Source organism: Myxocyprinus asiaticus, chromosome 42, assembly GCF_019703515.2.
Source record: "Myxocyprinus asiaticus isolate MX2 ecotype Aquarium Trade chromosome 42, UBuf_Myxa_2, whole genome shotgun sequence".
Classification (NCBI taxonomy): domain Eukaryota; kingdom Metazoa; phylum Chordata; class Actinopteri; order Cypriniformes; family Catostomidae; genus Myxocyprinus; species Myxocyprinus asiaticus.
This window is the reverse complement of record NC_059385.1, coordinates 20875190-20892592: the sequence shown is the minus strand read 5'-3', so window position 1 is coordinate 20892592 and position 17403 is coordinate 20875190. Positions and strand designations below refer to the sequence as shown.

The window sequence follows — 17403 nt, the reverse complement described above, 5'->3', positions numbered from 1 at the left end:
CCAAAAAATAAAAGAAGAACATTGTGGAAGGGAAAGAGAATGTGGAGAAAAAAAAGGACTTAAATATTGATCTATTTCTCGCCCACACCTAACATATCACTTCTGAAGACATGGATTTAACCACTGGAGTCTTATGGATTACTTTTATGCTGCCTTTATGTGCTTTTGGAGGTTCAAAATTCTGTCCACCATTTACTTGCATTGTATGGACTTACAGAGCTCAAATATTCTTCTAAAAATCTTCGCTTGTATTCAGCAGAAGAAAGAAAGTCATACACATCTGGGACTGCATGAGGGTGAGTAAATGATGAGAGAAATGTTATTTTGGGGTGAACTATTCCTTTAAGAGGCCGAAGCGTTGTTGAACTGTAAAATAGCACCGCCGTGTGCTAACAACACTGCAACGGCACCGCTCCAGGCACGGTTGATATAGCTGTTGTCATGGCAACACAGAACCACGAACGATCTGAGATCAGCAACCGCAGACACGCATTCTCTGCCCTCGTCATCTCGGATGAGGTCATGGGAAGTTCCACTGTCCACCCCGTTCAGCTGATTGGCTAGTGTCAAGAGCGCGAATCGCTTGTCTATTGGTGCTCAGCTCTGTCAATCACGCGTCTGCCCTCATCGGATGATCCTCCTCGGCAGGACGGTCAGGTCTGGACTGGGGGGCATCGGAGACAACGTTACAGCCCAGTCTAAAATTCGAAAAAGAGTCCATCAACATTAATGTATTAATCTAAATATTGAAATTTGATCTTAAGGGGTGAAATACCGTCGTGAATGGATTATCTCGTCTCGCGAAAGGTCCGTTGTTCTCCCGTGCGGTCGCCTCGCCTCCGAGGAAATTTGACCCTCAGCTGCAGGAGGAGCGCTGTCGAGCCGAGCATTTTTCTCCACCGTCATCCGATCTGACACCATAACAAATGGTTACAGCCTAACAGCAGTCACAGCCGACACGAAACGGGCATATTTCGACAGGTTGGTTGTTGTTTATTCGCCAATATCTGATTTAGACCACCTAGTTACTCTTTGCTTTCAGTTGAGTCTCATGTCGTTTAACCGTTAAGCCGCCGCTCACTGTTAAGTTACACATTAACGAACAAAAGAAGTACCCCATCGCTTTTCTTTGAGGTTGATCGATGTTGTTACGACTGTATTCATGATCACGAGTTGTAAAAGTTGTGCTGGTAGACTAGTTAATAAAGCATTGTTATAGTCATTGTTTTGAGTTTACGGCCTCTGCTGTTGTGGCCTTCATTGCCCGTCATTAAAGCCTCACTGTTTTCACCTACTTGGACAACTTTTTCTATAACGCCCAAGAATGTTTAAAACAATTAAGTCATTTAAGAAACTAGAATTCAAAGTGTACGCTGTAGTTAATGTTGCTGTAAGAATAAATAAAGTCGTTTTCGGACCTTCTCAAGTGGGGCCGCTATCGGTCACACTGTTGTAAATGTTTTGTAAGTATTATATAATATATAACCGGATGTATTGAGACGGGAACTTTTGCTTATGATTTTGATGCTGTCTGTACGTATTAATATGAAATGTGGCATGTTTGGCCTTTCGCCGTTTTAGCAACACACAAGTCGCTGAGGTAATCACTTGTCACTATTTGTGTGCAGTGCCACGATTGGCCACATCGTCATGCGACAGCGTCACATTCATGAGTGTTACGTCACGCCTCTGGGTTTTTGTATCTGATGTGTTGATCGTAATTAAAGTTGCATTGATGTGTCATTGCAGGACGCCCTGCTTTTGACCACATAATGGCAGTGTTCAGCTCACAGGTGCTTCTGGCCGTGACGAGATCAAGGTGAGTTCATCATCATCCAAGATGCTACTGTCAAAATAAACTTTTGTATCCTATTCCAGTATTGTTTTCTCTCCATTAAGTGAATGTTCCGGGTTCAAATCATGGCATGCTGTGGATTACTACAGACAAAAATTTAGACTCATCCCTCGGTTTTAAAAACGAACAAAAATCACGTAAAAAATAATGCACTTACAATGGAAGTCTATGGGGACAAGGCATTCCGGAGGGTTTAAAGCATAAATGTGAAGTTTGCTTATATATATTAGTACTGTGTAAAAGTCTTCACAAAAACATTTGTCTTAAGATGGTTATTTATATTTTCAGCTTTAGTGTGTCAGTAGGAAATATACATTTTAGACTCCCATACATTCCTTTTGCAAATAGAATAGAATAGAAGAACAGGGAGCCCTGCAACAGATGTCATGGCCCCCACAAAGCCCCCCACTGAACATCATGTCAGTCTGAGATTACATGAAGAGACAGAAGCAGTTGAGACAGCCTAAACAGATAGAAGAACTGTGGCGAATTCTCCAAGAAGCTTGGAACATCCTATGTGCCAACAACCAAGAAAAACTGTGTCCAGGTGTACCTAGGAGAATTGGTTCTGCTTTAAAGGCAAAGCTGGTCACCGAATGTTGATGTAGCTTTTTTTTATGATTACTGGACTTTGTATGACGTTAATTGATAAATGAAAACTATTTATGGCATTGTTTTTGAAGACATCCTCAATATGCAACAAGTGCCTAAGACGTGTGTGTGTGTATGTGTATATATATATATATATATATATATATATATAAATACTAAAGTTACTGCATTTTAGTATGAAGTGAAATAAGTGCCTGAAAGATTTGCATGTGTAGAGTAAGATTTGTAAAAGTGTAAACAATGTTACAAGCATGATAGAAAGATTTACATGTGTAGAGTAAGATTTGTAAAAGTGTAAACAATGTTACAAGCGTGATAGAAAGATTTGCATGTGCAGAGTAAGATTTGTGAAAGTGCAACTCAAATTGCAAGCATAAAAATAAATTGCATGCACCCTGTAAGTTTTGTAAAGGTGTAAATCAAGTTGCAAGCATAAGATTTTTTTTTAGCAATTCATGTGGTGTGAATCTGTAACTTTATATTAACACAAAGTAAATTTGATCTATATTCTTCTGACTTATTTTTTTCTTCTTCACGCTTACACTTTTGGCACTGACATTGCAAACCTGCAGTCAGCCACATGCAAGCAAAGAAAGTGTCATGAACAGCAAAATCAGTTTGTCTGTGTAAAAATAAACTACGGCAAAAGTGTAAACGACTTGTGTTTGTGGTGAAAATATTTTCCAGAAATATTCCGATATACATTGTTTCATCTTCCCTTTTGTTGCACTCACACTTTTGGCACGACATTCTTACTCAAAAGAGTTTTGCAGGCGTGAGTGGGAATGTGTGTCTACCTGCTTCTAGTAACCAATCAAATGAGGTTTTCGTTGACCAGTTTACTCTGACCTGATTGGTTAAATAATGTGACAGACAGCTTATTTTTCAAAGGCTTAACCTGTCTTTGCTTGTGTATCACTGAAATTATTTAGTCACTAATTTATCTTATAGTTTACCGGCTGTTCATGAGAGGACTGAAATATTGGATATAACTTTGCACAGACAAGGCTAGTAACCAATTTAATCACACTAGTCTCATGCTAATGCCTATAAGGTTTAGGTCTTGTGACTGTACTTTCAAAACGGTGTGAATTTTAACATTTATCTTGGTGCAGTGCCTTGCCCCATAGACTTTCATTGTAAGTGCATTATTGCAAACGTGTAATGAATATTCTTAGCCAAAACCAAACATTCTAGACACACTGGGCCGAAAACCGAAACCAAATGATTATTTGAAATTAGATTTTATTTGGAATAATTGAATAAATTCTAAATGTTATTATTAGGGATGCACCGAAGCCACTTTTTCTATAACTACACATTTCAAAATAAAACAGAGTAGACAGAGAAGAATTACATTAAAAAAAATGTGTTGCCTATTAAGAAGACCTTTATTGTCAACTACTTTACTGGATAATGCAGCAGAAAATTAACAATAATGTTAGTGAAAAGAGACTTTCAATATAATGCATGAGTCATATGGACTACTGTAATGGTGCTTTTATGCTTCTTAATGTAATATTGGAGCTTGACTGTAACGACCATGACACACAATAACACACAATACCAGAGCTCTGGAAAACACTCTTTATTAATGCGCTAGTGACCAAGAGCGCCATCACTTCACCTCTGGGGATGTGGACTTTAATGTGCAACATAAACAATGCTTTTTCTATTAACAGATTTTTAAGTAATGGTTTCTGTTCAAATATTTGGCTAAGATTTTCAGGGGCCAAAATGTTGGTGCATCTTGCAACTTCTACTGAACCGGAACGTTCCCTAAATATTGTTGTAGCTTATTTGTCCTTTAACATAGGAAAATGTCTCCTCGGTGCTCACAGTTCTCATTTTCTTACAGGGGATCCTACTTGCTTTCTAAAAGGCACGGTTGCATTTCCCTCCCCTCGACCGCATGCATACGCTACCACTCTGAGTTCATCGGACAGACTGCTCTCACAGCCAGGTGTCCCAGGCCACTCTACCCCTGCTACACTTCCAGCTACATCCGCCCTGGTTGTGTAGCTGCACGTCCACTCCACAGCTCTTGTGCTTGGCTTCAAGAGGTAAAGGATACCGCTGCAGGATCTGAGCCCACCAAAGGTGACTCTGTCCCAGCCGCCTCTGGCACTCAACCACCGCCACCACCAGCAGTGCCAGGGAAGTCCCTGGGCCAGAGAGTCTTGGATGAACTCAAGCATTACTACCATGGGTTCCGTCTTTTGGGAATCGACACAAAAATCGCTGGCAGGATGGTTTGGAGGTTATTGCACGGACAGCAGCTCACCAGGAGAGAGAGACGGAGGGTATGTATGCTTAAGGGAAAAAAACTCATAAGGAATATATTTTTGGGATGTTTTTGATAAGAGGAGCCTGATGTTACCCATGGTTTCACCATGGTTCTATTATGCTATCAGATGGTAATACTGTGATACTTTGGTATGGTGCTGAATAATTACCTTCTGAACATTTGTATTTACATGGTACTTCAAAGTAACCACGTCCAAAAGAAAATACTTCATGGTACATTTATTGTTGTTATAGTCTCAGAATAATTTATTTACGTAACATGATTAATACTGTGTGAGATTTGTCTCAGGACAAGGTAATAATGTTCAGTAATCCTGTTAGAACAAACCAGTGCTTGGTCAAGGATTTATAATGTAATGTGACAGAAACAGGATTACATAACAAAGAGGGGTAACACCTTGGAGGTACAGCTGAATTAGGCCAAAAACTGATCCTTGCACTAACCCATATGCAATAAAAAAAAACAAACAGTTTTGCTGAACTTGATTTAATCATGGACAGTGGTTCAACAACATGTTTGAAATGAGATTTATTAGATTAAAATTACCATGTAATTTCAATTTAAATACTTCAAGTAGAGGGAACCTAGCTGAATCAAGTAAACAAAACAAAATTTAACATGTCAGAATAACTCCAATTGAACTATTTGGGCCTGTTTACACTTAGCCCCTTCATGCGTTTGTACTGATTGGATTGCTATCCGATTGAAAAAGCTCATTCCATTTACACTTGGCCACATCAATGTGTCTCCGCCAAACGGATATAAATCCGATCTTCAATTCCTGCGCTATATGCAAATAAAACAGAGTACACCTCCATGATTATGCTAATTCCGGGCTGTGAATTTAAAAGATGTGCTATATTATTTGATTCCAAGTGACTTTGCCCAGTGTGCATGTCTGTGTATGTCGTAGGTAAGACGCGTCAAGCTGTGCTCATTGTCAGTGTTTAGTTTCAGTTTCATCAGCGATCTGCATCAAATAAATGAGGAAAAAGTCTCTCCTACAATATGCATTAATTTCTTTGTTATTATTTACTGCGTGACCAAGCCCTATGCAAATATTTGATGACATTTGTTATGTTTCACATTTTTCCTATGCTGATGCAGCGCTGTTTGGGTGGAGCAAATATTACAAATGTGATTTGAACAGCCAGATGCATTTACACTTGACCGAGTTTTATCTGGAATGCATCTACCTCCTGAATTGGTTTGAGATTGCAATCCGCAACTTCTACTGATTGCAATCCGTCTCGAATGCGTTTCGGAGGGCATTTACACCTATTGATGATCGGATAGCTATATGATCACTGAAAACGCATGAATTGGCCAAGTGTAAACGGGTACTTTTAGTGATATGCTTGCTAGTGATGTAAGCGAAAACGTAAGCATGCTAAAAGCTTGGTGGGAGGCACTGCTGAGTGCAACTTGGTCACAATGCGATGGTTAGCGCAGCAATTGCTCAATGGATAAAATAGAATAGACAAAATGTATTGTTTCTCAGTCTAGGCTCAAGCACCACTCTTCACCAGTATGGTAACCCCCAAAACTAAAACAGAAATTATTCTAAATCTCAGTTAAAAAAAAAAAAAAAAAAAAAAACATGGAACACTAACAAGTCTCCCTTTTTTAATCATCTTGCACAAAGACACATAAAATAACACTTGATTTTAACATTGATTTCCATGCAAAGTATGCTGAGAACTAGAAATCCTCTTCCCAGTTTCAGTTTACCAAACAAAAAATATTTATGATGTCTCAACTCGCATGGATTAAGTAAAGCTGACAAAACAAATTTTTTGTTGAATCAACTCTGTTCATTTAAGTTCCCTTGGTTCCATGAATTTTTTGAGTAAAGGGGAAGATTAAGTAAAATTGACGACAGTGAAAGTCCAGTTTTTTTAGTGTGGCTTTTGTGTATTTCTGAGTAAGACCTGTCCCATTTTCTCCACAGCTGATGAGAACATGCGCCGACTTGTTCCGGCTCGTGCCCTTCATGGTCTTTGTCATCGTTCCCTTCATGGAGTTTCTACTCCCGGTTTTCCTCAAGCTCTTCCCAGAAATGTTGCCTTCCACCTTTGAGACAGAGTCCAAGAAGGTACGTCTTATTTTTGTTATATAAATGCAACTAGTCCTCTTTTGCTGACATTAGAAAGTGGCAATGGATTAGTGGAGTTTGATTCATTAAGCTCATTCATGAAACTGGATCAATTGTTCGGAAAGCCATTCTTACGTAAATTGTTGCATTGAATGCGACAGTTTGCGTAACAATGGTTTTATGAACGATTTACCGCACCAATCCTCCTTTTGTTTTCTGAATGGCCCATTGTATCTGCTCTAGTTTTGTATTTATTCATTTGTTTTTTTATTACAGATTGTTATTGCCATCAAAAGATTAAACCACTCACTATTTTATAAATCTGTGTGCCACTATTTGTTTTGAAATTTAGAACCAAAAAAGAATTGAAATACAATAGAAAAATTATAAATTCAAGAGTAGTGATTAACTGTTGAATTGATTTGTTTTGCCCCAAATAGGAGGAAAAACAGAAGAAGGGGCTTGCTGCTAAACTGGAGCTGGCTAAGTTCTTGCAGGAGACCATTGGCGAGATGGCCAGGAGGAATAAAGCAGCAGTTGGAGATGAAACTCAGAAGTTCTCCACTTATGTGCAGCAGGTAAGCTTTTGAACTGAAGCTGTTTTTGCATTTCAGACATGGTGATGGTAATACAAAATTGTTCTTGATGTGATATAACCTTTCGAAATTTTGTTGTGGTCCTGTTGTCCACTACAGGTGAGACACACCGGTGAACAGCCCAGCACTAAAGACATTGTAAAGTTCTCCAAGCTCTTTGAGGATGAGCTGACCCTGGAACACCTGGAGCGGCCGCAGCTGGTGGCGCTGTGTAAACTGCTGGAGCTGCAGCCCATCGGCACCAATAACCTGCTGCGTTTCCAGCTCATGATGCAGCTGCGCACAATCAAGGCTGACGATGAGGTGAAACAAACCAGACACTTGTCACTGACCCTCCAAAGTAAAGTTTTACAGTTTCATTTATTACTTAACACATTGCTGCGATTTGTAGGTTTGTCGGTGACTGAATATGTTGAATTTGTGGATGAAATATCCCTTTAAATGTTTGTTTTATTGTCAGCTCAGAGGTCATTTAACATTGATTCAGCTGTTGGATAAACACTGTTTACTGCTTTTGTCTCAATGCAGATGATCGCCACAGAGGGTGTGGCTGCAATGACTGTAGCAGAGCTTCAGGCTGCCTGCAGGAGTCGTGGTATGAGATCTTTAGGTCTGACCACAGATCAGCTCCGACAGCAGCTGCAGCAGGTGTGTGTGTGCACAGACCAGTCTGACTAAGTTGTAAAATGGCTTGTTTAGGATTTTTATGTTTGTTTTCTTTCCAAACCTGCAGACTCTGAACACTATAATGTATAGGGTGGCAATCTAGAATAATTTAGCTCTAGAGGTTTGTTGCTTAAAAAAAAAAAAAAAACAGGCACTGCGCAATGAATGTAACAGAATCCAGATGTCTCAAGATGCGTTTTTAAAAGTTAAAGTCCTTAGAACTTAACATGCTGTCTTAAACACTTGCATAGAGCAACAGTCAAAGATGTAATCGCAGACTGACGCAAAAATGCATTTAGTGTGAACGGCCCTTTACAGTTCTCATCCCTAAAAATGTGTTGTTTTGAATCATTGAATTGTTAATCCATTCTTTCACTTTCTGTATCTCTCAGTGGCTGGACCTGCACCTCAAAGAGAACGTTCCACCGTCCCTCTTGCTGCTCTCTCGTGCAATGTACCTCACAGACCTCACTCCTAAACCCCCAGTCATCCCACCTGTGCCCAAACTGGAGGTAAACACTCAATATCCCTTATATGAGCTTAAAAGATCTTATCTTAATTCCCTTGCCTCATATGTGTTTTTAGCTTAAATTCTATAATACAATAATTATCGCCCCATGTAGAGTGTCCAAAGATCAAATGTATCCATGTAATCCATTTTCTTAAGTAGAGTTTAATTTCTTAATTAACCAAAACATTAACTTAAATGTGCTGCAAGTGATTTTAGCGTTCTAAAGCTTTCACGTGACTGAGCCATTGTTAGTAAAATATGATTCGGATGCATTATTCTGCCTTCCTCCCAGTCACTCTTCGATCAGGAGGTGAATTCACCGGTGAGAAGAAATACACGGACACAGAATGTCACAAGCAGTTCTTCGATTTATTAAAGGAAAGCATGGGGTTATATGGCTTTTGAACCCCCCCCCCAATCCTCCATATATGGGGTTGTTTCCTCTCGCTTACAGAAGTACATTTTGTGCTCAAGACAGTGCCGAAAACACAGAAAGCAGATAAGCAAGCATCAGCATAAAAAGGTCACATTGTTCCGTCTGAGGCCTATGTCTCACATTGCCCTCTTTTGTCTCGAAGAGACAAGTGCCTCAGATGGCTATTCAAAAATCAAATCTTGTTTACCTTACATTCTGTCTTTTACTCATTACTATCATATTCCTCCCAATGTGTCCCTTAACCATTTCTTTAAGCATCTTCAAGATTATCAGAGTGTAATTAGCATTCAAAGCGTTATCAATGGTCCTATTGACCAATGCTTTAGCATATGGAATCACACAACAAATCAGTAATGCTATAACAAGTAAAATTACTCCTAGGTATTAAAGCATTCAAAAACTTTTTTTTTTTCAACCATTTAACCATGTCAATAATCGTTGACATCATCTACAGTTTCTCTCGCTGTCAAGTCCGCTGCTATCTACATCATGTTTTTCAGGCCCATTTCTATGGCATGTCCATCTTCATTGTTTTCTGGAATGAAAGTACAGCAACTCGTTCCCACAATATCACATACTCCTCCACTGGCAGCTGTTAACTGGTCAAGGATCAGTCTATTTTGCAGCGCTGTTAATCTTAGGCCTTTTAGTTCTTGGCGTACTGCGTCAATCGTTGTTTTTGTCGAATTTATGAATGATATCAGTTCATATCTAGTCATTTCAACTTCTTGCTGTATTACTGCAACACCCACTTGTGGGAACAGTGCTCCAAAGGTTTTCTCTGTTCCTTTCCATAATCTGTGTTCTCTCGGTGTGGTATTGGGTTTACTAATACTACTTGTCTTTCTTAAGTTTGTTGTTTTCTCAATAGCTCAGACCACCATGGTGTGGTCACTTAATTCTACCATAGCACATCTACCTGTCCACAATTCTGGCAGAGCAGGGTGTTGGAATGAGCCACGCCCCCTCATTCCAACACCCTGCTCTCCAAAGAAAATTTTGACACCAAAACCGAGCAAAAGAGCAGCATTGTTCATTCCTGTGGCTGTCAAATTCAACAGTGACACAATAGCGCCCTCAGCTGACAAACATTTTGAGTCATAGCCTCAATGATGCGCTTCAAATACAACTCTATAAAAACAAGCAAAATGATTGACAGGTGAAGAGCGTCAGTGTCTGCGGTCCGCGGACATTTTTGTTTGCTGTTTACAAAGTCTACAGCTGTCACAGATATCTCAGGATACTTATTTCATTTATATCTTTAAGGGAGTAGGAACATTTTTTGTATATTTTTCCATGAAATAATCGCTTACAGCACCTTTAAGTGACATCAACCTTACAACAAAAGCACTTTTATTAAATGCTTAAGTTAAAGTAGTAGTTCACCCAAAAATGAAACTTCTCTCATTTACTCACCCTCATGTCATGCCAAATGTGACTTTCTTTCTTCTGCAGAACACAAAGATTTTAGTAGAATATTTCAGCTCTGTAGATCCATACAATGCAAGTGAATGGTGGCCAGAACTTTAATGCTCCAAAAAGCACATAAAGGTAGAATAAAAGTAATAAATACGACTCCAGTGGTTAAATTCATTTCTTCAGAAGTGACATGATAGGTGTGGGTGAAAAACAGATCAAAATGTAAGTCCTTTTTTTATTATAAATCTCCACTTTTACTTTCACATTCTTTTGTTTTTTGCGATTCTTATTCTTTGTGCATATCGCTACCTATTGGTCGGGGCTGGTCAAAGATGGAGATTTATAGTAAAAAGTACTTAAATATTGATCTGTTTCTCACCCACACCTATCATATCGCTTCAGAAGAAATGGATTTAACCACTGGAGTCTTATGGAGTACTTTTATGCTGCATTTTATACTTTTTCTTTTTTTTTTTTTTTTTTTTTTTTTATCTTCAAAGCTTTGGTACCCATTCACTTGCACTGTATGGACCTACAGAGCTGAGATATTCTACAAATCTTTGTTTTTGTTCAGCAGAAGAAAGAAAGCATACGCATCCGGGATGGCATGAGGGTGAGTAAATGATGAGAGAATTTTCATTTTTGGGTGAACTATCTCTTTAATGCTACCTCCTAAAAAAAAACTGTATTTGCTCCATTTCACTGTAAGCCAAATGTAAATAGTTTCCTACTGCACAGATTTTGCATTTAAATTATATTCTTTAAATATTCAAAAAGCATTCATACATTTGTAGATATTCCAACTTTTAAAAAACACTGAACGAATAGGCTCCTACATTTCATTAGCTAAACATATTCAACTCTCTTTTTTTTTTTTTTTTTTTTTTTTTAACTGACCATTTCAAATTGGGCTTAGCAATGGCTTAAGCAACTGTGGGGTATTCCAGAAAGCAAGCGACATACTCGGGTAAGTTTACTCAGAGTAAGTGGATAGCCTCAACTTTCGGTTCCAAAAACTGAGGTAACTTTCAGGGTATGTTAGTAGCCATATCAACTCACTCTCTGAACATACCCTGCTCCGGAGTAGGATATGTTCCAGAGTTGGTTTATTTCAGGTAGTTGTCAGTAAGTTTCTCAGGTTGTCAGCGCGTGTGTGCCCTTTTGATAGCGACACAGTGGGTGTGGAAACTCAGATTATGCACAATATTATACTTTTAAAAATTATGATAAAATGCAATCTTTACCTCACAAATCTTCTTCTCCCCAGCATTTCCAGTCTCTCACACACCGCAGATTTGCAGTCAAAAGTGAACAAATTGTGTACATTGTGCTTTTTCTTTTAATGAGAAGTTTTTTAATACTGTAATATTTTTAACGTAGAACACATTGGAAAGGCATCCACACTCTTCACTGTGAAGAAAGGGCTTTATGTATTTATATTTAGCCTTTCTAATAAATCATTTTATTTCATGATTTTAATTTAATGAACATATCTATAAATATCAAAGAATAAAATTATTATAGCACCCACATTCTTTTTACAGTTCCTTCAGTCAATGAATATTCATGTTATTTAAAACATTCCATTCCATAGTATCAGTATACAGGAAATGTCTGCCAATTCAAAGCATAAGCAATTAATCACTCATTCTTCTTCTTCACTAACTAGATAATATATGATCATTTCACAGACCACAGATGTAGCATAGAGGTTGGAGATTTGATTCTTTATTACTTTAATTCATGTACTGTACATAGAAATGCACACATTTCTAGACTTGTTCATTGTACTCTTATTATCTGAAAATATAAATGAGACATGCTGTCATTTAGAGTAACCTACAGTGCCCTCCTTTAGCTGATGGTCAAATTAGTCAATGAAAAGATGTCTTTCTGATGCTCAGCCTCTTCTACTCCATCAGAAGCTATTGTCCTTCTCTAAATTACATGTTTAATCTGCCTTTCAATAAGGACCTTTTACAGTTTCCTTTACAACTAGGAAGAGATGAGAGTTTCTTTTCTCTAATATTGAGATCATGAACCTCTATAATGTATAATCAGACACATGATCTTCAGTTAAAACAACATCATTTCATTCAGTGCCATGTTGTTGGAGGTAGATGGACCCTCTGCATGAGACTGCACAGCCATTGCCATTTAGGGGACAAGACAACAAACAAGTTTTATTGCCACACTAAATAAGAAAAGGACATGATGTTCACAACTCTGTGGGCCTCCCATCATTCTCCACCTCTGTTACTGCAGATCTTCATCTTATGAATAATCATGTGTGTCCTACTGATAAACATTACATTCAATTTATGAAAAATGATGACAACTGGGAGATCCTACATTTGAAAATGAGTCTATTAATACAATGACACCATCAGCAACTGTGTGAAATTAAAGGTGATATGATTCTAAGTTTTTAGAAACCCCAGTGTTAATCTGGGTACATCAAATGGTATTAAGAATAAAGGAAATACATTCAGTTCATTTGACATACAGTAAAATAAAATTAGCATGCACTGAACATGGTAAATACCAGTAAAATTAATCTTTTATTTATTTATCTCATTTTCTCCCCAATTTAGCATGCCCAATTCCCACTGCTTACTAGGTCCTCGTGGTGGCGTGGTTACTCTCCTCAATCCGGGTGGCGGAGGACAAGTCTCAGTTGCCTCTGCTTCTGAGACAGTCAGTCTGCACATCTTATCACGTGGCTTGCTGTGCATGACAATGCGGAGACTCGCAGCATGTGGAGGCTCATGCCAATCTCTGCAATCCACGCACAACTTACCATGCGCCCCAGTGAGAGCGAGAACCACTAATCGCCACCATGAGGAGGTTACCCCATGTGACTCTACCCTCCCTAGCAACCGGCCAATTTGGTTGCTTGGGAGACCTGGCTGGAGTCACTCAGCACACACTGGATTCAAACTTGCAACTCCAGGGGTTGTCAGCGTCAATACTCACTGAGCTACCCAGGCCCCCAGTAAAATTAATCTTAAAATAAAATATATAGTAAACCCATAGCCTATTATCATAATATTAATAGAATATGAATTAATACTTATATTAAGTTCAGTGCAAACAAATAATGTAACAGTCGACCTATTAAACATTAATGTAGGCGAGATAGGTCTAATATTAGTGTTGAATTAAACTTTTACATATACGGTAAAAGTTTATAGCTTTATTTAAAAATTCACGCAATATTTCAGTATACTTTCTGTCAAGCAACCTCTCAGTCGTAAACCGATGCAGCTCCTATCGCTATTATTTGCAAAGATGACTTTATAATGCTTGTTTACAGTCATTAAAATGTCATGTTCTGCATCACTGAAACATGGCGCGCCTTTCTTGCCATCTGTTTCCATGGTGACTCGAGAATTCTGCGATTTTGCTGAGAATGCCTTTCTGAGTTCACTGTGAATGCACACAAACTCAAGCTCACGGTTGAGTGAACTAACCCCGTGCAGGTGTTCTGGAACCCACATACCGTGAGTAAGCAAGTTTTGGGTTAATCAACTGAGAGTTCAGGGTTTGTCACAGTAAGTTAATCTTGCTTTCTGGAATACCCCTCTGTTCTGCTTACCCTTGAAACGTAAACAAATTGATGCCTAGCTCTTATATCAGGCAGAAATGCAGACTGACACATCATTGCATAAGTTCCAGCTGATAAGTTATCACTGTATTGTTTATGGTCTTGTCATACCCAGTGACCCTCTTTCTGTTTACGTCTGTATAACAGAAGGCCACTCCTCCTCCTGTGGAGAGCGAAGCTTCAACCGAAGAGAATCCATTGTCGTCCTCAGTGGAGGTGCTGGTGGACTCTGCTCCTGTCATTAAAGACAGAAAGGTAAGAATGCTTTTGTTACATAATCAATCAATCAAGCTATCAGTCTCATAAGGTCTCTTCGGGCTATCAGGCATTGCATAACAATGGCCAAGCAAAAGAAAATAAGTAATTTACAGATTGTTTTAATTTGAGGTATTTCTGCTAAATATATGTACCACTTCTTTGTAGTCAGAAGAGTTGTTGGAAAAACCCAGAGTGTTGGACATGCCATCACCAGAAGCTCAGTTAATACATGTAAGTGTTTTAAGCCCTCCCTACTGCAGTCTTTTATAAGACAGTTCTTAGAATGAAAGTGCTGTCTGTCATGTCAACCCACTCTCACCCCATCTGCTCTTTCCCGACAGGCTAAAGAGGCAGAGTTGTCACAGAAATCCAAGATGAGTGCCAATGGAATGTGAGATGCCCCCCCGTTACTACAGACCTATTACCTTGTTCTAGCTGAAAAGAAGAGGGTACAGTTCAGTCATAGCTGCTACTTCTGGAGAGGAAGCATCAAATCTTTGGATTTCAGAGGCCTTTCTGCCCCTTCTGTTTCACATTCAGCCATACAAACACTGCTCACATTGACCTGATGGACTTGTAACTGCAAAACTCCAAAGCAGACATCGCCATCTTCATCGACATCTGGTCATCCACCACTTATTTGGTCCTAGAAGAAGGGAAAATGGTTTATATTATGCAAAAGCTTTGAATTTGTAAAGACATTTCAAACATCACTCCTGCTTTCCGATCCCCTGTAGATTTGTCTCGTTACTTCAATTTGACAGATTCTGTAAATTAGCGAGAAATGCTAAAGGAACTTGCATTTTGCAGAACTGCGTTATGTAAATTTGTAAATAAATTGTGAGAAACCTGCATATGATCTAAGTGCTACTGCTTTATACAGTCGGCTGTGCCATATGTGTAGGCTAAAAGGTGAAAGATGAATTAAGTCATATTATTTTAATATGCGGAATGCAAAAGCTAGCATTCTCAGTTTAGTTTGGCAGATGAATTGTAAATGGCCAAGTACGTGGGTATTTTTTTATTTTATTTGAAATTTTCAAATTCTCTTTGGCAAGGGAATTTTGCATTCACTCCCTCAGGGGATTCGACTTGCGGTGTAGCAATTACGCCAGGCCTGCTTATGGCAGACTCTGCAGTTTGGCACAGATTGGCGGGGTGGGGGCGTTGTTTATCATAAAGTGTTTGTTTAATGTGTTCATAGTATGCTGTGCCCCCCTTTGAACTATTACTAACCGAAACTGATGAATTAAAGCTAAATGACCACTGGAGTCGTAAAGTTTACATTTCACTTACGATGAAAAATACAGTGGCGATATTCCCCTGAACTCAAATGTTTATTTTTGATTCATGTACCATTTGGATTGTAATTGCGTTTCTCATTGCACTGGATAAACCACTGGGAGGGGAAATCATAATATGGCAATGTTATAAAGTTTTGATTTAAAATGAATTGATGAATCTGACCTGTATGTTTTGTATAGCCCAGGGCTTTGCCTGCCTTTGACTCAACTGTAATCTTTAACCAAATTTGTACCTCTTCAAACCACCCTATCCCACACTGTCTTGGTGCAGTTTTTTATGTAAGTCAATCAAATACGTAAAATTGAATTTGTAACTGCCTCTCAGTGGGCAAAATGGCATACGGTCTTTAGCTGCAGTACAGTCAAGAAATTAAGGTGCTCATTACTGCTTCAACGGATACCTTGTCTAAATATAAGTGTTACAATTTCCCTTTTTCATGTAGCATATTATAAACAAATGCTTCTGTTTTTTGTTTCCAAAAAGTGACAATTTATCGTTTTCATTTAATTGATCATTTTGTTCAGTTTAAAATCATTTCATTAAAAAAAGTTGAAAAAATCTAAAAGATTGATGTGGATGTTAATTACTATAAATCATATTTATTTGCTGCTAGGTCATTAAATATTTCAACTGACCTTTGTATAAAACGAAATATACTGTAAACCAGCTGATTACCAGGAATACCATTTGAAGTTCTCCATTGCTCAGATCAGTTGTGTTCAGTGGAGAATTAGGGTAGTGGTCAAATACTGGTGCAGTACATGCATACCATGAGGTTGATCATAAGACTCCTTAACCTCTTCAGAGCCTCTCATGGAACAACCTCACTGGTTTTGATCTTTGATCATTCTGTACATTAACAGTTTTGGATGGCCACTAGTGTGTGTACAAAATCTAAAATAATTTTTCATGACCATACTGAGTAGTTCAGTACTGAAGAGTTCGACAAATAAGTTGATGGCATATAACTTTGGGAAATAAGTCTTATGTGTACTATTTTGCCATGACATTGGCAACATGTGCAACCCTTGTTATCAGCTGCAGGCATTGTTATATACCTACATTTTATGTAACATGAGAAATGCAATGCACATGGGCAGTTACAGTAGATGTGCAATTTTCTTTATACGTTCAAGGGCGTCATGAACTCAAAATGACATTAAAAATCCAGCTGTAAGGCATGAGATGAATTTTGAAAATTAGCCAGATTTGTTTTCCCTATGTTGTTTATTTGGAGTATTAGCACATTTATTTAAGCACGAATCCCCACCACTAATACAGTTCAGTTCACTAAGTGCATGCCTTTAATTGCTTTGTGTTGTCTGACACGTTGAACTAAATACGTTTTGAAACACATTCATCAACCATGAGGTCATGGACAGGACTTGCTGCTTGTTTCAAAATGTAACAGTGACACGTTTGCATTTTTACAAACTTGATATCGGTGCAAAAGAAACATTGAGCATAATGTGAAATCAGATGGTTAAACAGTGCTTACGTTTCTTAAAAATGTATGACTGTTATTGCATATAACTACAATAAACCGAGTGGCATTTAGTTGAGAGAAACATAGCACATGCACACTATACATAAAGCAAAACATTTCACAAAAGGGTTTTTAAAAGCACCTGTGTGAACTTGAGGGGAACCGACTTCATCCACTAAAAATCACCTTGACACCAATTGCAAAAATTGCTTTGAAAAGTTCTAGCATCATTTGTTGGCAGTGAAGTTG

The 17403-nt window shown here is 38.4% G+C and overlaps 1 protein-coding gene across 1 annotated transcript; it reads left to right on the top strand.

Moving 5' to 3' along the window:
• The first annotated feature begins 613 nt into the window (after positions 1–613).
• Positions 614–15215, top strand: LOC127432810 (LETM1 domain-containing protein LETM2, mitochondrial-like). Its single transcript, XM_051684236.1, has 11 exons — positions 614–981; positions 1750–1819; positions 4326–4770; positions 6727–6870; positions 7311–7448; positions 7566–7769; positions 7995–8114; positions 8525–8644; positions 14253–14360; positions 14529–14594; positions 14705–15215. The coding sequence occupies exons 2-11, from the start codon at positions 1773–1775 to the stop codon at positions 14756–14758; spliced, it is 1446 nt and encodes a 481-aa protein (XP_051540196.1). The 5' UTR covers positions 614–981; positions 1750–1772; the 3' UTR covers positions 14759–15215.
• The last annotated feature ends 2188 nt before the right edge of the window (positions 15216–17403 follow it).

Coding starts and splice junctions, on each gene's coding strand:
- LOC127432810 (XM_051684236.1), top strand. CDS start 1,773: ATGGCAGTGTTCAGCTCACAGGTGCTTCTGGCCGTGACGAGATCAAG. Junction 4,771..6,726: donor CCAGGAGAGAGAGACGGAGG/GTATGTATGCTT, acceptor TTTTCTCCACAG/CTGATGAGAACATGCGCCGA. Junction 14,595..14,704: donor CAGAAGCTCAGTTAATACAT/GTAAGTGTTTTA, acceptor CTTTCCCGACAG/GCTAAAGAGGCAGAGTTGTC.